This window comes from Chelonia mydas, chromosome 1 (genome assembly GCF_015237465.2).
Source record: "Chelonia mydas isolate rCheMyd1 chromosome 1, rCheMyd1.pri.v2, whole genome shotgun sequence".
In the NCBI taxonomy this organism is placed as follows: Eukaryota; Metazoa; Chordata; order Testudines; family Cheloniidae; genus Chelonia; species Chelonia mydas.
In genome coordinates this window covers 278,742,496-278,770,423 of record NC_057849.1, presented here as the reverse complement: position 1 = coordinate 278,770,423, position 27,928 = coordinate 278,742,496, and the positions used below count along the sequence as shown (strand labels likewise).

The 27,928-nt window shown below is 45.9% G+C and overlaps 1 protein-coding gene and 1 long non-coding RNA gene across 4 annotated transcripts in view; one reads left to right on the top strand and one right to left on the bottom strand.

Annotated features, from left to right (window-relative positions):
* Window positions 1-219: 219 nt before the first annotated feature.
* Window positions 220-27,664, bottom strand: LOC122466015. Its single transcript, XR_006291210.1, has 3 exons — window positions 27,654-27,664; window positions 26,963-26,967; window positions 220-947 (listed from the first exon to the last, which is right to left on the bottom strand). It is a non-coding gene; the product is annotated as an uncharacterized LOC122466015 (long non-coding RNA).
* ZDHHC17 (zinc finger DHHC-type palmitoyltransferase 17) overlaps window positions 12,277-27,928 on the top strand; it is a 126,583-nt gene continuing 110,931 nt past the window's right edge. The window contains exon 1 of one of the 3 annotated variants that reach the window (XM_037886158.2): window positions 12,277-14,917. In XM_037886158.2, the coding sequence (XP_037742086.1) occupies window positions 14,855-14,917 (63 nt within the window). In that variant the 5' untranslated portion in view covers window positions 12,277-14,854. The remainder of the gene's footprint in view (window positions 14,918-27,928) is intronic. The other 2 variants (XR_006291207.1, XM_037886127.2) reach the window with 2 other exon arrangements.

The window sequence follows — 27,928 nt, the reverse complement described above, 5'->3', positions numbered from 1 at the left end:
CAGTATTTTGGATACCAATAAAGGATTCATTACTAGAATTGGTCTGATAACTACTGAGCTGGGAGTGTGCAGGCATGGGTTCATTAACATCTGGAGCAGAGATTCCCCATCATGTAGTGCTTTCCTGCTTTTCTGGTCCCAGAGTTCAGTGCGGTTCTTACCTTGGAATCTCTCTTCTCCATTCTGTATGCTTATAGAGATGCCTCCCTGTTCCATCTTTGATGCAAATGAGGCATGGGGAGTTTCCTTAATCCTGTCACCCTTGTCTGGAGGGGTTTAGGTGAGTCTTCTACTGCCTTTTCATTGCTTTTTGTAAGTCTTTCTTCTGATCGGCTTTGGCTCAAGTAGAGGCTGGGCGGGGGGAAGGTCTTTCATCAGTCAGACAGACTCGATACTGCGCCCTGGTTCCCCAAGAACACAGAGTTCATAGGTAACAATACCCCAAGTTTAAATATAAACTGTAAGAGGACCCCCTAAAAAACAAGCCACTTTGGCTAAACAGAGTAAAAGAGGCAGTTAGAGACAAAAAGACATTTTGAAAAAAAGCGGGAAATCAAATCCAACTGAGGAAAATAGAAAGGAGTATAAACTGTGGCAAGTGTAAAAGTATAATTAGGCAGGCCAAAAAAAAGCATCTGAAGAGCAGCTAGCAAAGACACACAAACTAAGAGCAATTTTGTTTTAACCACATCAGAAGAAGGAAAATCAGTGGACAACTGAAGTACTTTTCCATTGTGGAAAAGCTAAATGAATTCTTTGCATCAGACTTCACTGCAGAGGAAGCCATTCTTTTTAGGTGACAAATCTGAGGAACTGTCCCAGATTGAGGTCTCAGAGGAGGTTTTGGAACAAATTGAAGAATAAGTCACCAGGGCCAGATGGCATTCACTCGAGTCCTGAAGGAACTCAAATATGAAATTACAAAACTAATAACTGTGGTATGTCAGCTATTGCTTAAATCAGTCTCTGTACCAGATAACTGGAGGGTAGCTAATATAATGCCAATTTTTTAAAAAGACTCAAGAGGTGATCCTGGCAATTACAGGCCAATAAGTCTAACTTCAATACCAGGCAAATGGGTTGAAATTATAGTAAAGAATAGAATTATAAGACATATAAATGACAATGATATGTTGGGGAAGAGTCAACATGCTGTTCAACATAGTCATAAATAAGGTTAAGATTTTGACATGGATATTTTTAGTAAAAGTCACGGACAGGTCATGGGCAATAAAGAAAAATTCATGGAAGCCTGTGACCTGTCCCTGACTTTTACTAAAAATATCCATGACAAAATGGGAAGGGGCTGGGCAGCTGTGGGGTGCCTGGAGCTCTTACGGCCCCCGCCACCCTTGGGAGCTCAGAGCTACAGAGTCCCCCTGCCATGCTAGAGAGCTGCGGGGATCCCGCTGCCACTACAGCGGTGGGGAGCTGCGGGGATCCCCCTTCCACAGCGGAGAGCTGGCAGGGTCTCCCTGCCCTGCCATGGTGGGGGGAGCTGCTGGGGTCCCCCTGCCCCACCGCAGCTGGTGGAGAGCTGCCAGGGTTCCCCTCCCCCGCCGCGGCTAGTGGAGAGCTGCGGGTGACCCCCTGGCATGGCAGCATCTGGGGACCTGCAGGGATCCCCCTGCCGCAGTGACAGCCGGGGACCTGTGGGGATCCCCCTGCTACTGCCGAGCCAGGGAGCTGTGGGGATCCCCCTGCCACTGGCAGCGACTGGGAGCTGCAGGGTACCCCTTGCCCACAGATGCTGGGAGCTGCGGGGTACCCCACCAGGGCTGAAGTCACAGAGGTCTTTGGAAGTCAAGGATTCCATGACTTCCGCTGCCTCCCTGACAAAATCATAGCTTAGTCATAAATGATCTGGGAAAAGGGGTAGGCTTTGAGGTGGCAAAGTTTACAGATGTTACAAAATTACTGAAATAATTAATTTCAAAGAGTTACAAAGGGATCTCACAAAACTGGGTGACTGGGCAACAAAATGGCAGACAAAATTCAATGCTGATAAATGTAAAGTAACGCACATTGGAAAACATAATCCCAACTCTATATACAAGAGCCCCTGGGGTCTAAATTAGCTGTTACCACTCAAGAAAGAAATCTTGGAGTCATTGTGGATTGTTTTCTGAAAACATCTGTTCAATGTACAGCAGCAGTCAAAAAAGCTAATAGAATGTTATGAACCATTAGGAAAGGGATAGATCGTTTCTGTCTTATTATCATAATGCCACTATATAAGTCCACACATTGAGTACTGTGTGCAGTTCTGCTCACCCCAACTCAAAAAGGATATATTAGAACTGGAAAAGGTGCAGAGAAGGGCAACAAAAAGGATTAGAGGCATGAAACAACTTCCATATGAGGAGAGATCAAAATGACTGGCACTGTTCATCTTACAAAAGAGAATGAGATGACAATGGGGGGGGATATGATAAGAGGCCTATAAAATCATGAATGGTGTGGAGAAAGTGAAAAAGGAAGTGTTATATATTCCTTCACAGAACACAAAAATCAGGAGCAGGGAGGACAGGACTAGTTGAGCCCAGATTTCCAGGACAGGGAGATCTCTTTTCCTCCTACAGCCCTGGTAAAGAGGGAATGAAAGACATAGGGATTAAAATCTTGCACTGTACTGGTGTTGGTAGAAGAGGCTGGAATAAGATACAGACTGCACATTAAAAGAAAGTGGGTCTGAGTGGTTTCTGGGACATCAGAGAAAGGGTACAAAGCATTGCCCTGTCATGCATGGGAACAGCTATTAGTACTACAATGGCTCCCCAATATGCTAATCTCTTCATGGGTCATCTTGAGGAAAAATTTCTGGAAAAATGGACCAGGAAACCAGTGATTACCTGAGATATATTGATGATATTTTCACCCTCTGGACATATGATCTAAACTCCCTGATAGAGTTCCACCACAACTTCAAAAAAATACCACTGTAGTCCAAGTCTGTGGGAGTCCAGTCCTCCTCAATACGTCTGTTTGTCACCTACCATGGGGAATTAGTGGGCTGACAACAGTTTACAGCTCAAGTCTATAGCTCAGGCCTGCGGTCAGGGCCAAATAAATACAGTTGGATAGCCCGGGCCCTTAATCAGGGCAGGGCAATGAGGGTCTATTGCTCATACCTGTGTTCGGGGTCAAGCAACAAGGGGTTCAGGCATCCTAGTTCTGGCAGACGGCTGACAAGCACTGCCTTCTCAGCCTAGAGCGGGGGGAGACTGCCACTCCAGCCCAGGGCCCTAGTGTGGCAGTGGGATTTGCCACTGGGTCAGCGGAAAACGTGACAAGCAACATGCTGACCTAAGCTCAGGTGGTGCTGTAGCCAGACTAGGGTCTGCTGCCTCTGCGCCACTTCCTAACTTCCCCTCAGGGTGTTCTTGGGTCTGTAGAGGGTTGCCCAGATCGTCAGGGTAGCAGGCTTGCGGTAGTCCTGGCAACTCCTCTGTCATCTGGTCAGCAAACAGCTCTGGTGGCTCTGGCCAGTCCTCAGCTCCCCAGGGGCCTGCAGCAGTCTCTCAGCTCGGTAGCAAGCAGGTGGTGTCTGGATCCTCCAGCAGCTGCAGCCCAACTGAGTTCTCAGACCTGCCTTTTATGCTTCCTGTCCCACCCACAGACTTCCAGCAGGAGGGGTGAGCATGGCCTGACTCTGCCCACCAAGGCTCAGTGAGGGGCTCGTCCTCCTCCAGGTCCGTGGGAGGCCACTCCACCTCACTGCACACACACACTCCCTCTAGTCCAGCTCCTGGTCTTCGGGGCTGACTTCTTGGTTCCTCCCTAGGTGGGAGAAAAAGTCAGCATTGGCATTTTCCTTACCTGCCTGGTGCCTGACTGTAAAGGCATATTGCTGGAGGGTAAGGTACAAGCGCATCAGCCTGGTATTGGAGTTCTTCATGGTGTTTAACCACTTAAGGGGTGCGTGGCAGGTGATCAGGACAAAGGGTGCTCCCAGAAGATAATACTGGAGCATGTCTATCACCCACTTGACAGTGAGGGCCTCCTTCTTGGTGACTGAGTATTTACATTCACTGGGGAAGAGCTTGTGGCTAAGATAGAGGATGGGATGCTCTTCTCCATCCACCTCCTGGGAGAGGACTGCCCTGAGCCCCACCTCCAAAACATCTGTCTGCACCAGAAACTCCTGGTTGAAGTTGGGGCTGAATAAGACAGGTTCCCGACACAGACTTTCCTTGAGGGTCCAGAAGGCATCTTCACAGTCAGTCAACCAGCATACCCAGCGTGGGCTGTCCTTCGTGAGGAGTGCCATGAAGGGCATTGCGATTGATGCAAATTGGGGTACAAACCATCAGTAGTACCCAGCCAGACCTAGGAACTGTTCTACCTGTTGCTTTGTCGCTGAGGCCTGTTGTTACCAGAGGTTTGCTTTTACCTTTCTTTTTCACTTGTTTAACTTCTGAGAAATACTGACAACCGTGTGTGTGTGTGTGTGTGTGTGTGTGTGTGTGAGTGAAACACTAACAATTCACCTCTCCCAATTAGCATTTCAAAGGTAGCACTAGCATCAGAGTGCTTTAGTGTGCAAGGAATAGTAGTTAGTTTTAAGCTAGATGCTTTAGGGAAAGTATAATTAATGATAGTTTGTAGTTAAAAATCCAACATGGCCACCACTATTATTTTCTATTAGAAATTCCCAAGATGGAGGACAGACTAAATTGATGAATAGCAAATCAGAAACAAGGGTCGAACAAAGGAGTAGCTATGAGGTAAGGGTAAAGCTGACTAGCTGAATGAGTTGTCACCCATGCAGGGAGCAGGCAGCTTGAAAGGTCAACCATTCAGAGAACTGAATAGAAGGAGACAGCTGGAAAGCTAGAAGTTGTCTGGTAGGAGAAGATCATTGAGAAGCAGCAGCAGCAGAAAACTAGAGAGATCGGAGGAAGAGGGAGGAGATCGGAGACTGGAAAGTGCGCAAGAATGACAGAGCGGAAGGACCTTAAGATGAATCAGAGGGACTGAGACAAGGAGTGTAAGTCTGATTTTTGCTTAATTCAAAAGGACCGCTTGTGTGGATGCCTGTCAATAAAGCCGGATGGCTGCTGCTGAGTGAGAACTGCCCCACCCCATCTTGTAGGCCAGTGATCTCCAAACTTTTTGGCTCGTGCACCCCCAGAGTGAAGACCAGAAGACCTGCCGCAGATGCGCCGCTGACGGGAAAAGACCGGAAGACCTGCCACAGGTGCGCTGCTGACAGAACAGGGCCGGAAGACCTGCCACAGGCAGTCCGCTGGAGGGGAACACCAGCCGTGGACATGCAGAGCTGCCGCCGAAGAAAAAAAAAAAAAAAAAAAAAAGCGGAGTACCGTCCAGCGGCGCTCCTGCTGCCGCGCACCCCCTGGAATCATCTCGCGCGCCCCAGTTTGGAGACCACTGTTGTAGGCAACCTGCCACTGCTTGCAGAATGGTAATTGTTAATTGTTTCATGTTTGTTTAATGCTATATTGTAACACTGTTTTATGCATATGCATCAGCTACTTGTATGGTACATTGTAGTGCATCTAAGGTTATTGTATTACAGGCGTTAAGCAAATGTATGAAAAGTTCAGAGTGTACTGATATTGCAACATTGTATTTGTCTTAACAGTCTGTGTAGTCTCTTAAATACATGATTTTTTAAAGTAATCCAATTGTGCCTTATTGCCTACATTGTAATTTATTTTTCTTTTCCTTTTTCCGCTTTTAGATACATTGTAACCATCTAACTTTTCTTTAATAAATAAGACTCTGTTTTCGAAGTATTGCTGCTTGTATGCCTATTCTTGATCAGAGGGCTTCTCCGTGTCCTTTCAAGGGTTAGCAGGATTAGTTTGCTCTGGGGAGTCCTCTGTGGGTCAGAGACAAACTTCCTGGTAATATCCTGGCAATTCCCTTAGGGCGGGTCACTACCTTTCTCCCCATTTGGACAGAATAAATCAAGAAATCAATTTATAATTATAGGAAGACCAATATTGAAGTGCCTTGGGTCCAAAATTTGGGGTAACACTAGTGCCTGTACCTTTCCCATGAGGGGGCAGACAGGACCCCGGACAAGGGTATATCCTAGGTATGTAGTCTCTTGCCAGTCGATTCAAATTTTTTTTTTTGGCAGCGAGTCCAACCCCTCGCAGGGTCCAGAGGACAGTGGCCCCCTGGTTTGTTCCCCTGATGGCTGTAGATCACTACTTTGTCCAAGTAGACCATGGCATCCTCCATGTGGGGGGTTCAGGAGATGGTCCATCAGGTGCTGGAAGGTCGCCGGGGCTCCATGGAGGCCGAAAGGCATCTGGGTGAAATGATATAACCCACTTGGAGTGGCAAACTCAGTTTTCTCCCTGGAGCTCGGGTCCAAGGGTATCTCCCAGTACTCTTTCATAAGGTCAAGTGTCGTGATATACCTGGCTGTTCCGAGGCAATCCAGGAGCTCATTGATTCTGGGCATCTGGTATGCATCAATTTTGAGATCGCATTTACTCTTCAGAAATCTATGCAGAATCAGAGGGTCCTGGTGGGGTTCGGAATCAGCACGATGGGACTACGCCACTTGCTCTGCGATCACCCTACAACTCACAGTTCCATCCACACTTCCTTCTCCCATGTCTGATGCAGGAGTGGGCAGGTGGTCTCTTGAACCACCTCCCCAGGGATGGTGTGCTGTACGACACTAGTCTGGCCTGGGAGTGCAGTGAAAGTAGTATGGAAGGCATTCAACAGGCACCGAGCCTCTTTCTGTTGTTCTGGTGAGAGTGTCCCCCAACTGGGGCTCCTCGGTCTTGGACATGTCTGGGACCTGGGGAGCTAAGGCTGGCTCAGGAGGATGAGGGGTGACCAGTAGTCCTTCCCACACATGCCAGGGCTTCAGAAGATTCATGTGATAAACCTGCTTTTTCATTCTTCGGTCTGGTTTGTGGATTTCATATGTGACCGGCCCAACTCGCTGGACCACTTCGTAGGGGCCCTGCCATTGGGCAAGGAGTTTTGACTCCTCTGAGGGAAGAAGGAGTACTTGGTCACTGGGCTCGAAGGTTCGGTCTCAAGCCTCCTGGTTATATTATCGCTCCTGAGACCCTTGTGCTGTCTGGAGATTCTCCTGTGCAAGGGCCCCTGCCTGAGCAAGTCGGCCCTGCAATCATAGGACGTATTGTAGAAGCCCCTCTGAGGCTGACAGGGTGTTTCCAGGCCTCTCTCCTTAGATCCAGTACTCCACGGGGTACTGCTCTGGCTGCCAACCCGCGACCACTGTGACCCGCTCAGAGGTTACGAGGAATGCTTCAGGTCCCATCTTGGAAAGTCTTATAAATGGGGGGGATTCACCACACCCCCTGATGGTGGCCCACTAGGTCTGGGCAGAAGAGTCACGAGTTGCTGGAGGCACTGTTGCTCCTGGTGTTGGGCCCCAATTCCTGGACCAGTTGCTGCTGTTGGGCCCCCAGCTGCTGCACCAGTTGTTGCTGTTGCTGGCTCTCGGACATATATTTAATGAGTTTGTCAAGCTCCATTCTTTTTTCCATCAGGGATCTTGATCGTGGGCTGCTGCGAGACCCCTTATTGAAGGGATTGGACTGATGCCTGTATTCTCCACCAAGTGTAGTGGTTTAGTGGCAGGGGCTCTCCCCCCTCTGGGTCTGTGGGAGGCCAGTTCGCCTCACTACATCTGTGTTTGTTGCCAACAACAGTCTACAGCTCAAGTCTATAGCTTGGGCCTGTGGTCAGGGGTCAAGCAGCAAAGACAGTCAAGGAGCCCAGGCCCTTAGACAGGGCGGGGCAATGAGAGTTTATCGCTCAGGCCTGTGTTCAGGGTCGAGCAACAAGGGGTTCAGGCATCCTAGCTCTGGCAGATGGCCAACAAGCACTGGTTTCTCAGCCTAGGGTTGGGGTGGCAGGGGAGGCACAGGCCCACCCACTCCACAGCGCCCTGGCTCAGGGCCCTAACAGTGGCAGTGGGATTTGCCACTGAGTCAGCGGAGATCCTGACTGCAACATGCTGACGTAAGCTCAGGCGGTGCTGCAGCCAGAGTAGGGTCTGCTGTCCTTGGGCCACTTCCTAATTCCCCCTCAGGGTGTACCTAGGTCTGTAGAGTGTTGTCCAGATCATCAGGGTAGAAGGCCTGTGATAGCCTGACAATTCCTCCATGGTCTGATCAGCATATGGCTCCGGCCAGGCCTCAGCTCCCCAGAAGCCTGCAGCAGTCTCCCAGCTCAGTAGCAGGGAGATGTCTGGCTTCTCCGGCAGCTGTAGCCCAACTGAGTTCCCAGACCCGCCTTTTATACTTCCTGTCCCACCCACAGACTTCTGGCGGGAGGGGTGAGCATGGTTTGGCTCCGCCCACCAGGGCTCACTGAAGGGCTCCTCTCTCTCTGGGTCCATGGGAGGCCACTACACCTCACTACATTCACCCATCTATCAAATTATCCCTAGAGTGCTGGCTCTTCTTTGAGTAGATGCAGACATGTATTCCAAGTAGGTGGGTGTGTGTCCCCCACGCACTGGAGACTTTTGCCTAGCAGTATTGATAGTGGGGCAGTGCTCATGCCTCATGCCTATATCCCTTCCCCTGGCTGTATGAGGCAGTGCTGCCCTAATCACACCCCCTCAGTTCCTTCTCACAGCCTGTTGGCTGGAGTCAGAGATCTGTGCTGTTGTTGCTTGTAACCTCATGAATGTATATCTTAGGCTACCGCAGTCGATGCCGCAGATGGTTCCTTGGAGGCTGTTGCTGCCCTCGACATCGAGGCACACAGTTGCCCTGCTACCATTGTTTGTACTGGGACCAACTTTGCCTGTGGCACCAACCTTTTCAGCACTGGTGGTGCTGACTACTACCTTCATCCACATCAGGAGCACCAATCCCGACCTTGTTCTGGGCTACGTATAAGTCAGATTGCCTACTCTCTGGAGTCTCTCTTCCCATTTCTCCAAGGTCCCAGGACTCCTCTGCTTCTGAATCAGGCTCCTCATCCTCCCGCTCTACTGCACTGGGAGCAGTGTGGGGGCTATCGATGGATGAATATGGCTACCAAGGTTAGCATATGCCTCAAGGGTGGGATGGGGATCCCTGGTCCAGCACTTATTGGCCACCAATGCCTAACCCATACCAGTGGCTGCCTTGGGCCTAAAGGGAAGCTCCTTGTTCCCGGAGGTCACACTTGCCATCAAAGTCAAAAGCGAGATCCCCTGCCTATACTGCATTGGTGGCTGCAGACCATCTGCAAGTACAGTCGCCTGTTGTTCCCATTCCCATGGAGCCACAGGAGTTTCCTTGTCTGGAGACCTGCCTGTAATCCAGCCAACAGCCTCGTTCATATCCCTGGATGATGTGGTGTTGCTTGGTTCATCCTCCCTGTCCATCTGGAGGACTTCAGGGCATACCAGGACATGTTACATCAGGTGGCCTCATCCCTGGGTATTTAGGCAGAGTTTCTCCAGGAGAATACCCATAAACTTGTGGACATTCTCCAGCCTTTTGTCCCTGTGGGTCTGTGAGTTGCAAGCTGTGATGGCTGGACCTCATTACATGCAGTTCTCCAGGGGCAAAGTGGCACATCTGAAGTTTGTATCCAAGGTGGTCTCTCAGGTGGCGTATTTGCCTGTATTTTTCCCCCAAGCCTCATTCCTCCCTGGAGGAGCAATGCCTCCATACACAAGATGTTAGAAGGCTAGACAGCATCTGTCTGAACAGTTTTATGCTTCACCTCACCTGTTCATATCCTATGCAGATTGCACGAAGGGATATGCAGTCTCTGCGTGGACCGTCTCTAGATGGATAACATTTTGCATCAAGAATGCATAAAAGATAGTGTCGGCTATGACTCCTCAGCAAATATGGGCACATTTAACAAGAGCACAGACAATGCTGGTGGTGTTCCTCAATGACATTTCAATATTGGACATTTGTAGGGTGGCTACACAGTCATCCACGCACATGTTTATGGACCATTATGTGATCACAATTTTCCAGAGCAGATGCTAATGTTGGAAGCATGGCCCTGTGATCCTTACTCAAGTAGACTCCAAGCCCTGCCCCCATATGTGGGTACTGCTTGCTAGTCACCTACTTGGAATACATGTCTGCATGTAATGGAAGCAGAAGAAATGGTTACTTATTGTAACTGTGGTTCTTCAAGATGTGATGCAGACATGTAATCCACGACCCACCCTCTGTCCCCTTTGCATCGGAGTCTTCCCTGGATGTTCAGTGCGAACAAACTGAGGGGGATTAGGAAGGCGCTGCCTCACAGGACCAAGGGAGGGGCTACAGGCATGAGGCACATGCACTACCCATCTACGGGTACTGCTAGGCAAAAGTCTCTGGCTCCGGCATGCGGGACACGCATATACCTACTTGGAATACGTGTCTGCATCACATCTCTAAGAACCATAGTTACAGTAAGTAACCATTTCTTCTGCACCAGCATTAACTTTCTGGACACCATAATCAGCTTCAACAACAGAAACCTAAAAACAACTATATATAAGAACCTCACAGATCACCATACTTATCTCCACAGATCCAGCAACTACCCTAGACACACAAAGAAATTTGTTATCTACAGCCAGGCACTCAGATACCACAGAATTTGCTCTGAAGACAAAGTCTGGGTTACACACTTAAAACTGCCTTCACTAAACGATGACACTCCACTAGAGAAGTAGATTACGTTACGGAATGGGCCACCCAAATACCCTAGAGCCAGCTCAATACAGGAAAAAGAAACTCCACTGACTGCACAGCCCTATTTGTCACTTACCACCCCACCATGGGCTGCGAGTCTAATAAGCAGGGGAAGGCTGTGCCTCCCCAAACAGCCCTGTGTGGCCCCAACCATACTCCATCCAGAGGCCCCCTCCGGCTGCTTGTTGTCTCCAGCCCAGCAGGCTGCTCCTCTTCTGGGAAGGGAAGCCTGCTGGGGCTAGTGCGGCTGGGACTTGGGGTAGCTGGGGCTGCCCAGCTCCAGGGCTCACTGGGAGGGGGGACTGCACGCCGTTCCAGGGCTGGGGCGGGTCTGCCCGCCCAGTGCTCCGGGGCTGGGGGGCCTGGCGCCTGCCTGTTGCTCTGGGGGGCTGTGCACTGCCCAGTGCTCTGGGGGGCCGCACGCCAAACGGTAGTCTAGGGCTTGGGGCGGGGGACGATGACTGTTGGCTCTGTGTGTATGTGGGGGGAGGAATCTGGGCTGGCAGGGAAAGGGGCCTTAGGCAGAAGGGGTGGGCCCCAGGCTAGCCTCCCCAAACTGGTGGTTCACCCACCATCCATGCAACCCACACTGGACCCCATACTGGGTATCATCAAACAATTACAACTCATACTTGATGGGGACCACATCTTGAAAGAAATCTTTCCTGAACACCCTCTTCTGGCCTTCACACAACCCCCGCAACCTCACCAAGCTCATTAGAAGCAAGCTATCCACAGACCAGGACCCGCCAACTCAAAGTGGCACCAGACCCCTGTCAGAACAACAGATGCAAAACCTCCAGACATAGCTACACTGCTACAATGATCAATACCCAGCCACAATATACCCTTTAAGACCCACGGGTCCTACACATGTGTATTACAACATCCAGTGCTTAAAATGCCCCAACAACTACGTATCTTGTTCTTTGTTTCTGTGACTTCTGTATCTCAAGGCTTCATACCTGTGGTTTTTGTCACCTTTCCCACCTGCTGTTTCTAAGTCTTATATCCTCCTTTTTCTTGACAGTTGTAAATATAAATATGTTTATGTAGCAAAAGGTATTTATAGCTTTAACATTATTAGAATGTTCTATATTTTTACTGATGCTTTTCTGCTACATTTTATGAAACCAGTAGTGAGTAATCAACAGTTATATGATTTGTCTCTTCACAAAGACAAATGAGAACACTGTAGATAGTAACAAAATAAAGCAACAATCTAATCAGCAATAACGTATTGTACTTAAAAAAAATTAATTATAAAAAAGTTAATTTTAAAGGGTGTTGGTTTTGACTACTCATACAGTCTCAGAATTTCTACCATGGATTGAATATCTATTGCTTAGCTCATAACAGAAAATATGAAAAATAAAAAACCTAGTTCCCAGAAGCTCTAATTTGACTCCTGAAATCTGCTGTATATACAGTAGCTTGGCGATATGGACAGGATATATGACAGGATATAAAAAACAATCAGTTCAGTTAGTTTTGAAGGATCAGAAAGAACACTTTGTGGACCTTCATATAACTAATAGGATTTTAAAATCTATTCCTAAAGTTCATAAGGAAAATATTTTTTTAAAATTCTTTCTTTCTTTCTATGTAGACAAAAGATATTATAAGGGTCCATCAAGAGAATCTCAAGAGAAGATTGGAACGATCTTACAAAAAAGGATTAATCAGTGAAATGAATATGGTAGTCTCATTTAATCCCTTGTGCAGTGGTTTTCAACCTTTTTTCATTTGCCGACCCCTAAAATATTTCAAATGGAGGTGTGGACCCCTTTGGAAATCTTAAACATAGTCCGCGGACCACAGGTTGAAAACCACCATTCTCGTGGACATTTGTGAACATCACAAAACCAACACATAATCTGGCAGAATACGCTATGACTGCTGTCTTTTCCAGAAGATCTTCCAGAGTAGGTACCCAGACATAGCTATGTGGGGAAGATGTGAAAGTCTGCCAGTAATGTGTCTGGCTCTAGTCAGTGCTACAACTATCTGATTTACATGAACACCAGATTTTTACAGAATAAAATATTGCCCCTTACTCTAAAAGAAACATATTTTAGAAAAATATAACTTGTTTCTAAAATGAGCCACTGCCTTCCAACTTTCAGCCTTCAAGGGTAGCATGTTGGCAAATAAAATAGTTGCCTGGGGAAGTACAATTCTAAGTGAGAGTTCTTTCTTTCTTTCTTTCTTTCTTTCACCTGCAAGGGCCTTTTGCTTTCCAGTTCATCTAGATCACTACAAACCTCTAATGATTGCATTATAAAATAAGAATTTAGAAACAGAAAAATAGGGCAAAAATTTTTAAACATGTCCACTGGCTTTAGGTATCCTCTATAAAAAACCTCAGACCTCTGAAAAGTAATAGCAGCTAGATATTTGTCAGTAGATCTCACAGCACTTTACAAAGGAGGTTGGTAACATTATTCCCATTTTATACATGGGAAACCTGAAGCACAGAGAGGGGGAGTGATTTTGCCTCAGGCGGCACAGCAGACCTGTGGTAGAGCTAGGAATAGATCAGTGATCTCCAGTGTCCTAATCCAGGGCTCTGTTCACTAGACCACATTTTAGCCCTTTTAAACCTTAGATTTCTCATGTTGGATGCCCAACAATGAGGAAACACAAATAAACCATTAACTACCATATAATAATGTAACCCTCTACTTCTGCTGGACTCAAAACATATTCAAACAGTTATAAATAATTTGCTCAAGTAGTTTTCATTTGTTTTTAAATTAATTTACTGTTCAGGAAAGATTTGACAGCCCTTGATGAAGTCCTAGCAGTATAGCGGAGAAAAGTATAACACGATCCAATGGCTGGAAGCTGAAGCTAGACAAATTCAGACTGGAAATAAGGCATACATTTTTAACAGTGAGAGTAATTAACAATTGAATCAATTTAACAAGGCTTGTGGTGGATTCTCCGTCATTGGCAACTTTTAAATCAAGATTGGATGTTTTTCTAAAAGATGTACTATAGGAATTATTTGGGGGAAGTTCTATGGCTGGCTGTGTTATACAGGTCAGACTAGAGATCAACAAGCCTTGGACTCTATGAATCTATTTGCCAAAGAACGGGTAGCAGAAGCTTCTGTACACAGCTGTCAACCTGCCTCAGGCTGGGAGGAGTAAGTCAGCATCCTGTCCCTTTTCAGTCCTTGGTTTGCATGCTGAGCATGCCGACACTCATGCCAGTTACAATGCTGGGTGTTTGACTAGGCTTCAGGCCCCTGGAGAGAAATTTGGAGCCCTCCTACATCATATTCATGACGTCCCCACCTGTCCCGTTTTGGTTTAGTTACCCAAATATCACAGACTGGGGGGAAAGGGGAGGATGAGCACGGGCTCCTGGTACAATTGTTCCCCCTTCCATTGTCCCTGCCAGGCTGTGAGGCGGTGCTGGAGCCACATCACTGAAGCCTTGCCAACAGTACACTGTTTTGTGGCCAAAACAGTGGCGGTGTACACACTGAGATGCTCCTCCCGCTGATGTAACTTCCCTGCTACGCTGCCATAATAAAACCACCTCATCCAGAGGCCTAGGGCTTATGTCGGTGTAGTGAGAGCGAGGCGGTGACTGCGGGGACGCCGTGCTCCTTACACTGACGGGTGACGGTCATTCTTGCCAGTTTCACGGCGGAGCCCTCAGCTGTAAGTCGACCTGACCTAGGTCGACTTACCTTTGCAGTGCAGACATAGCCTTATAACTCACTGTGACAGGCGGCTGGGGGCCACCAGCTTTCTCACCGCCCCGACCTGGCGTACGCCGACTCCGGCTCGCCGGGAGGAAAGACCCTGGCCCTGCTCGCGCCCCCGCCCGTTGGGGTCGGCTCTTGGCTGGCCCAGGACCGCTGCTCCCGGGGGGCTGCCCGCTTGCCCGCGGAGGGAGCGAGGGCTCGGGACCAACCGGAGCCGCGGGGGAGCAGAGAGCGGACCCCGTCCCCGGGCGGGTCATTGCTGGGCGCGCTCCCCACCCAGCTCCCGCCACAGGGGCTCGAGCCGGGGGGAGGGGGGGGCCGAGTCTGGGTCACCAGCTTCGCTCCTGCCGGCCCCTCCCACCGCGCAGCATCCCAGCCGCGGCCGCCCGCTCCGGGGCTCCCCAGCGCCAGCGGGGGGGGAGCGCGCTACCCAGCATGCAGCGGGCGGCGGGCTCGCACCAAGATGGCGGCGCCTCTGGATGAGTACGAGAAAGAAGCGGGCTGCGTCCCCATCCTGCACCCCGAGGTGAGGCCCGCCGCGCCCTGCTCTCGCGCCGCCCGGGGGGCCGGGCTGTGGGTGGCGCGGCTGCCGCCCGTTCTCCGCTCCCGGCCCGGGGCGGCTGCTGTGCGGGTGGCTCGGCCGCCGGAGCGGGGGTGGAGGGCGCTGGCTGCGGCTGCCTTGGCCCGGGGGCCGGGCGGGGAGCGGGGGCGGCTGCGCTGCGGGAGGAGGCGGCCGCTGTTTCCCTTACCCCGGGGCGAAGGGTTGGCGGGGCGGTGCCCTGTCACCGCCTCGGGACGCCGAGGGGGAGGCTCCCGCCGGGGTGCGCCCGGGGTGGCGAGCGGCCCTGCGAGCGGGGCGCTCGGCCGCTCCCGGCCGCGGGGAGGGGTGCGGGCTGTGGCATCCCTGCCCGGTCCACAGGTGAACGCTCCGCTGGTCCGGCACAGCCCTGCAAGGCCCTGTGGGAGACTCCGCAATGCACATGGCTCCGCACAGCCTCGCTCCCTGCCGGGCGGAGCTGCACCCTGCTCCCCACCATCCGTGACACCGCAGGGCTTGTTTATACAGCATAGGAGGGTTACCGCTAAGCTGCTGGTGGCAAACGGTTCAGACCTGGAATAAACGCTTCCTGCTCTTCTTGAGCTGCAGTTCGCTGTAAGAAATTGGACCTGGTCCGACTCAGTCCTGAACTTGCTGGGATGTGTGTGTTTGTCTTTACTCCACCTCACCCCCCTCAGTATACTGGACAAGTGCTGGAGTAATTGTACAGACGCTCTTTTCTTAATCTTGTGTACTATATGTTTTTTAATATTTGCTTAAATAAAACTGTAACCTCTCTTGATAATATGTAGAGGTTACTTTAGGTAATGTATCATACTGAAAGAGAGTCCTTTTTTGTGTGTCAACCATGTATAAACATTATCCAGATCCCCTCTGATGGTTTTGAAGGACATTGTAAATAGTATAAACAAAAGTTTTGTGTGTGATCTCTTACCCACCTAATATGGTGAGGATTGTAAGACTTGTTTTCTTAGCCTATGAAAAGATAAATAGGTGTGCCAAGTGCCAGGTTTTGTCAAACAGATGGTATTACTTTTCCATAACAAATATTTTAAAGATGCTTTTAGGTTTCTTGATATCTAAAGAGACACTATAGTGCTAAATGTGACTGTTTGTCCTTCTCATTTTCATCCAGGCTTTTGACACGTAGGAACCACTCACAGTCAACAGGAGTATGCTCCTAAATGCCTAAATCTCATTTAAAAATTAGATCTAGGCTCTGAAATCAGACATTGCAATGCCTAAGTGTCTTAAAAACTCTGGGCCTAAGTGACAAGCAGTGCTCTGCGAACAGGTCCTTTGGTGGTAGCTTGGGTGGAGTGCAAGTAAATATGCTGCATGTTGCTTATTGTTGTCCATGCTAGGAGATCACCTCCTTTCTAACTTCGAATAAATACTCTTGGTATTAGAAGTTCTATGTCATCTCTTTTTATGAATGGAGTTTTCAAAATTGGCCTAAGGTATTTGTCTAACCTTCTTCTGTAGCTGATACTTTCTTCTTTGGAGTGAGATGTAAGGGAAAATATTGGTCAAATATTCTAAAATTGCAGAAAACATGAAGTCCTCAGAGAATTGCAAAGGTCTGCCGGTGCTGATCGCATTGCAAGGTCCGAACCCTAATTTACAGACTGACAAAATATGAAGGAACAAAAAAATAAAGCATGTACAAATTGTTAGGAGAATCACTGTGAGCTGAAAATTATTTGCTGATTTGGAATAATTATATTTGCAGAGTTCATAGTAAACAAAGGCATTCTCAACATTGCTTGCATATTTGTTTTATATGCCAAGGTGGTGGTGATAAGGCAGTAAAATCAGATACTGTTTCTTTGGTATCTGAAACTGAATAGTTTACAAAGTAATGATAGAATAAGTAGCGTAAACAATAACTATGCTCTTCCTCCTAGCCTCTACCCAAACCAAACTTTAAAATGTTACTGAAGGAGACTTCTGTTTAAATCCAAAGAAGAAAATGACAGTCCAGTATTACTTTGTATGGTTAGATTTCAACCAGAGGATTGAATTTTAGACTCTCTCTCCTTCAGTCATCTTGTCGTCTTTCCACTGATTTCCTTGGGCATTGGATCGGGTCCTGGAATCCTTAATACAGATGATTTTTAAAGCAGAAGAGATATGAATATGGATGATGTTGCTGGAGTTGAAAAAGAGACATTCAGTAGTTGTACTCACTAGATCCTGTGAACCGTTTGCTTGTGTGACAGAGCTCTGCACAGGCATATCTTACTGAAGACAGTTGGGACTACTTGTTCAGTGTTTGAAGGATAGGGGCCGAAATACTCAGATATCCCCAGGTACTTTTTAAAGAATCATGGACTCCAGATCTTTAGAACATAAATACTGAAGTACATACTGCACCTTATAATCAATTTTTTCATTTGGGTAAATTCAAAATTGAATTTTTTATGTGAGAATGTGGACGATCCTTTCTTGTTTCTGAGATATATTTTTTCCTGCTAGAGTAATCCATTTCTAGTAAGGGTCTGTCATACATTTTTCTTTGGTATTTTTTATAATTCAGTATTTTTTTTTTTTTGGTACAACTTGTTTTGTTTTGTGTCTGTTGATTTCAATGTTCTGTCCAATTACCTTATGGCTAAGGACCGAGCTATGTTGGACACCAATGCTGCCAGCTCAGTATTAAGGAGGATTTTGAAGACTGTAGAATATTACCTTTACAGAAAAGCGTTGAAGGACACAAATTCCTGTCCAAGTGACAAAACTTGATATTTTTGTGTTGACAAGAAGCTCAGCCGCAAAACAAGAGATTAATAATGAATTTTGGCAGAAGGGACAGAGATGGAGAAGAGTGCTTAAAATCTAAACTCGTTAGTTTGGTAGTAAGCTCTTTGGGGGCAGGGACAAAGTGTTCCCTCTAATTTTGTACATCCTTGTGCGGAATGAATTGTGTTATGTGCATCAATATGGGAGTGATGTGTGGCGGGGGTGGGGCAGAGAGGTTCAGAGTGTGGTAGCGGGCCCAGGGCTGGGGCAGAGGGTTGGGGTGTAGGGAGTTGAGGGCTCTGGCTGGAAGTGTGGGCTCTGGGGTGGGACCAGGGTTGAGAGGTTTGGGGTGCAGGAGAGGGCTCAGGGCTAGGGCAGAGGGTTAGACTTGGGGTGCAGAGGGGTGAGGGCTCTGGCAGGGGTGCGGGCTCTAGGGTGGGGCTGGGGATGAGGGGTTTGGGGTATGGGAGGGGGCTTAGGGCTGAGGCAGAGGGTTGGGGTGCGGGAGTGTGTGAGGGATCCGGCTGGGGGTGCAGGCTCTGGGGTGGGGCTGGGGATGAGGGGTTCAGGGTTCGCAAGAGGGCTCAGGGCTGGGGCAGAGGGTTGGGATGCAGGAGGGGGTGAGGGCTGTGGGGTGGGGCCAGGGATGAGGGGTTTGGGTGCAGGTTGCCCCGGGGAGAGAGGAGTCCCCCCCAGCCCTCTCTCACTGCAGCAGCACTGGGGGAGAGGCACCTCTCCCTGCCAGCAGTCCTGCACCCCTCCCCATCCACCCCTTACCTCTCTCCTCTCCAGGCCCCTGTGGCTGCACACCTGTGCGGCCCTTTACAGCCTGCTGTGTGGCTGTGCAGCTTAGAGGGAACTTAGGCAGGGACCATCTTTTCGTTCTGTGTTTATACAGTGCCTAGCACAGTGAGGCTCCTTGGGGCTACACTATTTAAAAAAAAAAAAATCTGCATCTAAACTAAAGAGTTTTAGAGAAAATGCTCGTATATTACTGCAAGTTCATCTGTGTCTGATAGAATATGTTAATCACATTATTCTGTTACTCTTTTAGGGTTGACAGCTTGCTCAGTTCTGCCCAAGGCCACAAAAAATAAAGGCAGTTCCTGCTTCAAGGAGCTTACAGTATATGCAGTATAATAGATTCCTGTTTATGTACAGGATAGTATGTACTGCTTGACTGTAGAAATGTTGGGACTCTCCACTGGTGTGTTGCCACATTACTAATGATGCAGCAGCAAATTGCAAAACAATGCTTTCAAATATTGAAGTGCTGTTGTTTCTAACAATAAATATTTCCCTCCTCCCCTCCACACATACACCTTAAATTAGCTGAAGTTAGCAGTTGGCTTTAGTTTTTATTTCCAAATAGTTTTTCAGTATTTGGCATTTTTTAGGAGTGGAATTTGTTGCCATTGCCTGTTACTTGAAAAGATTCTGAATGGATTAGGTAATAAATTTACTTGAAGTACAGCAGTGATTTCATGACTGTCCAGGATTGCATTGTTTCCAAAGGCTTGTGCTAGCCTCTTGAGTACATTCCCAGGAGGTCAGGGGAGTATGCATTTGGCCTGCTAGCTGAAGCTGCTGCCTTTGCTACCCTGGCTATAGTGGTATTTTTAGCATGTTAGCTCAAGGAGAGCTATCACGGGTATGTCTGCATGAGCTGGGAATTGCACCTCCCAGCACATATGTAGACGTTCGCTCTGGTTGATTGTGATCTTTCTTGTAATTAAAAAAAAAACAAAACAAAACCCAAAAGCAAAATACAGGGTATGTGAGAGAAATTCTCATGAAATAAAGAGTAAAATGTCTCAATTTTGAATTTTTTTGTAAAATATGAATATTTCATAGTGTTCCTCTGTCTTCCCAACAAAATAATTTTACACTACAAAATTTGACACAAATAAGTTTTAAGAAGAGGTAGTCTTCAAGGGTAGGGATAGTACAGTGTTTTAAAAATGGCTGTTGAAAACTAGACACTGTTCTGTCATGGAAGTTGACAGATATGGGAAGTAAATCTTGATGATGGATAATTTCATGACATTTCATGATAATGACACTTGCATTGTCTTGGACTACTTTTCAAACCCTAAAAGAAACAGGATAAGGTAAAATTACTTTTCCTCACTCTCACGTTCCCTTCAACTGCCTTCTGACCTGAGGGAGGAGTTGCACAAGTCTGTTACAGGTGAGTGAAGAAAAGAAGGATAATTGTCCAAAGGTCTAAGGGAGTTTATGGAGGAGCTCTGAACAAATCATGATTTCTAATGCCCAAAAAACTTGGCTTAACCATTATGCTACAGTGCCTCTCGTGCAGTTCTGAGATCAAACTAATAATGCTTATCCACGCTTGTAAAGTGCCCTGAGCTCTTCAGATGTACTAGGTATATGCATAGTTGATTTTTTTTTTTTTTTCTCTCCCCAGTCAAATTCCCCATGAACAAAGAGAGTCAGTGGCTTGGTTCCACAACTTTGACCTAATCTATGGTTAGTTTCTCTCTGCCAGAAGATATATGTTGTATTCTTTTGGTTTAACCTTTCTACTACTGCTCGAAGTCAAGTTAGACTGTTCAGCAAATACATGGCGAATTTAGCTACATAGTGAATGTATGCATCTTGTTAGGTTTGCATTGAATGAGGCTGTCTTTCAGGAGCCATTATTAGCTTGACAAGCACCCTTTATTTTAATCGTTATCCCATTTATTTATGAAAAATGAAGTATCGTCATTTACCTACAAAAAAGAAACATGTGTTTGTAAATTCCCAAATCAGGAAATTCCAAAACCCAGAAGTCTTCATTTGAAAAGCCAGTTAAGTTTGATAAATTGATAATATGCATACCTATCACAACATACACAAAACTCATCACTTAAAAGCAGGCAAATGAATAATTGAAGGGTATAATTAATCCTAAAACTTCCTATATGCTAAACTGATTAAAAATTCTGGGTGTCTCTTTTGGATGCCAAACGAGACAGCTGAGCAGGCGCCCCCCCCCACCCCCCAACTCTCAGAAAATCAGGCTTTTTTAAAGTGTCAAGTTGAATGCTCAAAAATCTCTTGTTACTTTTGAAAGATGTAGGCTTCTGGTTTTTATGTTAAAAAATATTTTTCATAACAATATAACCTTAACACTGATCCAAAATAAATGTTGAAAGTACTGATGAAAACTCAACACAATCCTCCTGAAAAAGAAACTGAAAACTCTATAAGTACACATTAAGACTATAAAACTGATAAGGCAAACTTCTGTACATACGTAATGTTAGTTATGTGCTTTTCTGAATAACTACCTGTTCAAGATTATTCTCAAGAAACAGCAGTGATAAGAACTTTACCAAAAAAATTACTGTCAGTTGATTTAACTGCAAATATTGTCCATTTAAAAGCATTGCTTAAAAGAAAATACTTTGATTCTGATATCCAATAACACAAACATACAAAAATAAACCCACTGTAATCCAGAGGTCAGAGATTCAGGTGGTTGTGTTATGAATATTTTATACTTGAATAGAAATGAGCTTTTTGGTGAACAGTGATATATATTTTTGTCCTTAACTATTCATATCCTTGCTTTTAAGTGTTTGGGTTTTGTGCAAATCATAAGTAACTACGTTGTTGTCACTTAGCAAGCTTTAAGGTGTGTGCATGGCTATTTTTTTGGGAGAGTAGAAGGAGTATTGAATATACAAATGTACCCTGCAGATACAAGGAGAAGTGTTGAAGAGCGAAGTCTTTAAAGGGAGGATTTCAACAAAATTTTTCTCAGTACTCTAGTCAAACTAATTGAAAAAGTTGCATTGGTGTTGGCACCTGTGAAAAGCGTTGTAAGTTGTTATTGTAAAGAAAAATGCTGGGTTAGAATGGAGTAATCAGTTCATTTACAGTATTTTTTGGTGTTGAGCAGATGATGCTGCCATTTGTATAGTTTAGTCACAATCCCAGGAGAGAAAGGGGACAAATCACGTGTACGGAGGGAATTTCTACAACGCTTCTCAGACCCTGTCCAACCTGGCACAGCTTCACCATAGTATTTTGTTGTTCACTAAAACTAAAACCGTGATCGCACTACCAATGTGTTTCTGAAGAAGCTTCTACCTCTCGTTAACAAAGTTCTGTTTTTAGCACTGTGTATTTTGTATCAAGTACCATACTTAAACTAAAGTTTGGAGACATGTTGATATGAAATACTGCATTACTTACAGCCATGGCAAAGGTTTGATTCAGTTGCTAAATATTGCTGTATAAGTAGATTCCTGTTAAGTGAGGATTTGTGCATTGTTAAAATAATTTTAATAAAGCAGTAAATAACATACAAAATATTTTAATTTAAACTCATTAGGAGTTAATATTTTTGCTTAAACATTTGAAGATGAATATAAAGAGCTCCTGTTGGAAAATAATTTTTGATCTTTTATATAGTTTATAAAACACAATACTAATTTATTATAAAATACTATTTTAACCTTTTGTCTTTATTCTTTAGCTTACTTCCTAATTTAAAAAGAAAAGTAGTACTTGTGGCATCTTAGAGACTAACCAATTTATTTGAGCATAAGCTTTCGTGAGCTACAGCTCACTTCATCGGATGCATCAATGCATCCGATGAAGTGAGCTGTAACTCACGAAAGCTTATGCTCAAATAAATTGGTTAGTCTCTAAGATGCCACAAGTACTCCTTTTCTTTTTGCAAATACAGACTAACACGGCTGTTACTCTGAAACCTTTCCTAATTTAAATAGCTCAAGCTTTGTACTCAACTTTTAAAAAAAAAAAATTGCCTTGCCTATGTTTGTAAAACTTCAGTGTATGTATGCTTGTCTTTAAATAATACCTCATGATTCTAGTGTGTGCTCAAATATTGGATATTTTGGAAATACCATTTTAAAATGTCTTAACTTTTTTTGTGTATTAAAATGAATATTATCCTTTAATTTTGAGGTGCTTTTAAAGGCGCTGAATGACTAGAAGTCAGCTAATCAGAATGGTCCAATTTTGGACACTTACGGCTTGTCTACACTAACGCTTAAGTCAATGTAGCTTATGTTGCTCAGGTGTGAAAAAGCCATCCCTCTGAGTGACGTAAGTTGCATCAACTTATAGCGGTGTCCACACTGTGCTATGTCAACGGGAGACACTCTCCTGCTGACATGGCTTCTGCCTCTCATTGAGGTGGAGTAATTATGCCAATAGGAGAGCGTTCTCCCATGGTCATAGCTCATCTTCACCAAATGCGCCACAGGAATGTACTGCTGTAACGTAGACTATCCCTCAGATCTGGTCCGCACTACAAGCTTATGTTGATATAACTGTGTTGCTTAGGGGTATGGAAAATCCACACTCCTGAGTGACAAAAGTATACCAACCTAACTCCTGGTGTAGACAGAGCTCTCCTGTCGGCATAGGTAGTGTTTTCACTAGGTGCTACAGCACAACAGCTGCACCAGTGTAAGTGTAGACAAGCCCTCACTTTTGAACAAGCATGGCTTACTCCTTCATTTCTTCATGAAATTCCATGATTTTTCTGACCTCCAAATACAGTGGTTGGCTTAATGCAGGGGCGGGCAAACTTTTTGGCCCAAGGGCCATATTGTGGTTGCGAAACGGTATGGAGGGCCGGGTAGGGAAGGCTGTGCCTCCGCAAACAGCCTGGTCCCTGCCCCCTCCCACTTCCTGCACCCTGACTGCCCCCCTCAGAATGCCCGACCCATTGACCCCCCCCCAACTCCTTGTCCCCTGACCGCCCCCTCCCAGGACCCCTATCCCTAACCGCCCCCCTGTTCCCTATCTCCTGACCCCCCCACCCGAACCTCCACCCCATCCAACCGTCCCGAGTGCCCCCCGGGACCTCCTGCCCCTTATCCAACCTCCCCTGCCCCCTTACCATGCCGCTAAAAGCGGCAGGATAGGTTTATTGGAAAGCGTGGGAGGTGGACAGGTGCAAGCTGTGCCGCCCAAGCGGCGGCGTGGCTGTGGGGGAGGAGGGACAGCAGGGGAGGGGCCAGGGGCTAGCCTCCTCGGCTGGGAGCTCAGGGGCCAGGCAGGACGGTCCCGTGGGCCACGTGGCCCACCTCTGGCTTAATGTCTCCAGTTGAGTATCTTTATCCACCCATTTATAATGTAAAAATTTGCATCTGCATTGGGAAATGTGCAGGATTAATCATTTAGTTTGGTGGTTGACTTTGCTAAGAAGAGTTTTTCCACTTTCAATTTTTGCGTTCAGTGAAAGGATTATTTTGGAATGCTTGAAATAACAGAAGGCTTTTTCAAATATGTTTGTCTGAGTTCTTTTGACTTTTTTTTTTTTTTTTTTAAGGAAACGCTATCCACTTGAACTTTTTTTAGTTTCCAAAAAAAGTTAAATCTTGTTTCGGGTACAAAACTTTCCCTGCAACTTTTTTACAATCACACTTTCCAGCTTTAATTTTTTTTTAAAAGTGTTCTCCCTTATTGCTGTGTGAAAGACCCCCACAATTAAGAGAAACTGATGTACAAGGGAAGTAGGTTATACCCAAAGTGTTTTCAAATGCACGAAGTAAACAAACTGAATAATGATTATTGGAGAATAGAGGGCTTATTTTTTTTGTCATTTTTGCTACTCATCTTGTAGCAGTAAAAATATTGTGATACAGTAGGAAAAAAAATTCCCAATGAAAGTGTGTGCGCGCGTGTATGCATGCAAGTTCATGGTATCTCTTTAAACCAGGGTTTTATCTGGTTGAGTTTTAGCCGAGGCTACCCCATGACCAGCTAAAATCGTGCTACCTTTTTCCTAGCATAGCTACAGGGCATGTTTAGGTCAGGCTTAGTTAACATGTGTTAAACCTGACCTAGGAAAAACTTTTTCACTAGGAGGGTGGTGAAGCACTGGAGTGGGTTACCTAGGGAGGTTGTGGAATCTCCTTCCTTAGAGGTTTTCAAGATCAGGCTTGACAAAGCCCTGGCTGGGATGATTTAGTTGGGGATTGGTTCTGCTTTGAGCAGGGGATGACCTCCTGATGTCCCTTCCAACCCTGCTGTTCTATGATTCTATTCTTTGGAGCTTTGCAGACCACAGTTTGAACTATAGTTTTAAACAATTAGGACATGATCATGTAATTGTACAGGAGCTGTGTTTCTCTAAAGGAAAAAGAAAGGTCTACTGGCATATGAAATTACTAGGAATAGATTGAACATCATAGACCTTGGCTAACCATGGGCAATGTCCTGAGTCTGGGATTGAATTAGAATGACTAATGATTCAGGCCTGGATTCACAAGGGATTTAGGCACTTAATCCCCAGATTTAGGTGCCTATATCTGGGTTTAGGCAGCTAAGTCCCACTTTCAGGCTCCACTGTGATTCACAAAACTCCACTGAACCCTGTAGGTGCTTAAACTCATTTGGCACTTCAATTTTCAGAGTGAAAGCTCTCAAAGCACCTAAGTTTCTGCCTCTGAGCATGTGCACTGCTGCCTCACTCTAGAAGTCTGGACATGTATCTCCAGCCTAAACACCAGAGCCGTTTGCTAACCAGGGAGGATCAGTGTTTGGCTGCCTACTGGGTTGGGTCACATTAAAAATCTAGCTGGTGGAGGTGGTGGTGCCCACCTTATAACTTTTAACCCAGTGGGTAAAGCACTTGCCTGGGATGTTGATGACCCAGGTTCAGTTTCCCCCATCTGCTGGAGAGGGAGAGAGGCTTTGAACAGAAGTCTCAGGAAGGGGCGCTAACCACTGAGCTATGGGATATTCTGATGTGGGGCTCCTTAAGCATATGTCTACACAGCAATAAAACACCCGTGACTGGCTCAGGTCAGATGACTCAGGCTCAAAGAATTCAGGCTGCAGTGTAGACACCCTGCAGATGACACCCATGAGGGAGGAAGATCCCAGAACCTGGGGTCCACCTTGAGCCCTACCATTTACATTTCAATTTTATAGCCTGCAGCCCGAGTTCCATGAGTCCAGTCAGCTGACCTGTGCCAGCCACAGCTGTTTTATTGTAGTGTAGACACTCTTAATTTCTCGTGCTGCAGGTATTTCACTCTCTGTAAATAGACTCATCAGAGCAGGGGAAATGGACACTGGGTCTCCCAGGTGGATGCCCTAGCTACTAGACTGTAGAGTTGTTCTCTCTCCCCTCTTCCCCCCAAGTATTTATAGACTGTGGAACCGTCATTGGGCCAGAGAATGGGATGGGTCAGGAAAGGATGAAAGGTAAGATAAAAGGAATGGTTAATCAAAGCAAGGTGCAGCATTAGGTGTGTCCTAAGTTTTCCTAAATCCTACCCAAATTTGAGAGGAGGAACTCTTGTTTTTGAGAAGAAAATTGCAAGATCTTCAATAGTTCACTCTGCAATGCAGTTAATTGCTTTATGTACCCATTTTAGAGAGATTTTTACTGTGAGCATCTTACCGGTAGTACTGGTCCATGATAAGCAAGTAAATTTGGAGTTTGTAGAGTCAGTCATTTGTTCTCATAAAACACATGATTTCCGCGCCTCCCTTCCCCCCTTTTTTTTGTAAAACTAGTGCATTCAGCTTCTCTGTACTTCATGGGTCACTTTGCTTTAAGGAGTTCTCACTCCATATTAGGTAATGATCCACATTTTTTTGTTTTTCACTCTTTAGTTCTCAGAGGCAACAATTTTGAAAAAAATCGATTGTAACAAACTAAACTACACTTCTTGTAATTACTAGTTCTATTATTTATTTAATTAAGTGGTTTAATATTTTATTATGGCTGTACCCAGAGAATCTGGTCATGATCAAGTTGTTGTACAAAACACATGTGTAGGCATAGTCCCTGCCCTGAAGAGCTGATAGTCTTACCACAATCTCTCCTTGTTTCCTGGATTTCTTAAAGCTAATCTTCATCTAGTTATTGCATACCATGCCTTTTATATGCAATTCTGCATTTTCACAGAAACTTTTAGTACCTTATTGGTATTTTTTTGTTTTGTTAGGATTCCCTTTGAAAAGCATTGGTTTATTAACTCTGTGAGAAACCAGAATCTGACTGTACAAATTTGATCACATTACCCCTTGGCAGCAATATTACTTAACATTTTAAAGGAACAAAAGTCCTAGCCATCTGTTTTTGTCCTCCACAACCATAAGTAACAGATGTAAGCAACAGTATTTCACTCCACTCCTTATGTCCCAAGCAGGCATGTTGACCTGCTTGTTGCCTCTTGCTATATATACTTTGGAGTTGCTACTGCTTCAGTATTCTGTGCTTAGACCACTTATTCACAGAACCTTAAAACTTCTTTTTAAAAAAACGTTTCCTATGGATCTTCTTCTATGTGTGCTTAGCAAACTTCTCCCCCTTCCTCATCTACTACTGGAAAATTGGGGAAATTTGCATTTGTCTTTGGATGTAAGATGGGCAGGCAGGATTGTTTGTGCATTGTGTATTTTGTGAGAAAGGTTGATTTTTTTTTTAAATGCCAGTCACTTGTTTCTGTTTCTAAAAAGAAACAAGAAAATGTGTCTACAAAAAATTAATTCAAAGTTAAGGTTGAAAGCTTAAACCCACACATGTCAGTAAATCTCCATTTAAACTGGTCCTACTCATCAGTGGTGTGTGCGATTTTCTTCATTCTCAGAAAAGTCACTTTGGATATGTCACCACTGGAATTAAACATCCAGAGCTGCCCCATGTCAGCTGACTAGGGCTTGCTGGGCACAGGCTAAGGGTCTGTTTAATTGCTGTATAGACATTTGGGATTGGACTGTGTCTGGCTTGTAAGTGGAAGCCCCACTTGTGTGGAAGGAAGGGGCTTCCTCCTCCATTCTTCCCTCCTTCGCCCACCAAAGTTCAGAGCCACGTGGCTGGTATAAATTTGGGTGAGGTTCTCCATTTCTCTACCCTTCCCCCACATTTTTGAGTATTCCTCCCTGGGTCTGGATCTTGCGCTAATGAAATCAGTGTGAGAATTTTTTCACTAATTCAGAGGGAGCAGGGTGCTACTGAGTAGCAGCAATCCTTGCCTCTTGTGCTGCATTGTAGTCTTCCCAATCTGCAGCAGAGTTCAACTGAGCTCCTTCTTGACAGTTTCACTGCTGCCCTTCTGACTATTAGAAATGAAAAGAGACAACAATCTGGTCAGTTTCAACTGTTGAAATTAGTAAAAGCTTTGAGCGGCAACAGATGGATTGGCGTTCTTCTGAATTAGGAAGGCAATACTGCATTGGTTGATTAATGTTTGGTGTTTTTTCTTTGTAGCCACAGAGTTAGAAATTGTT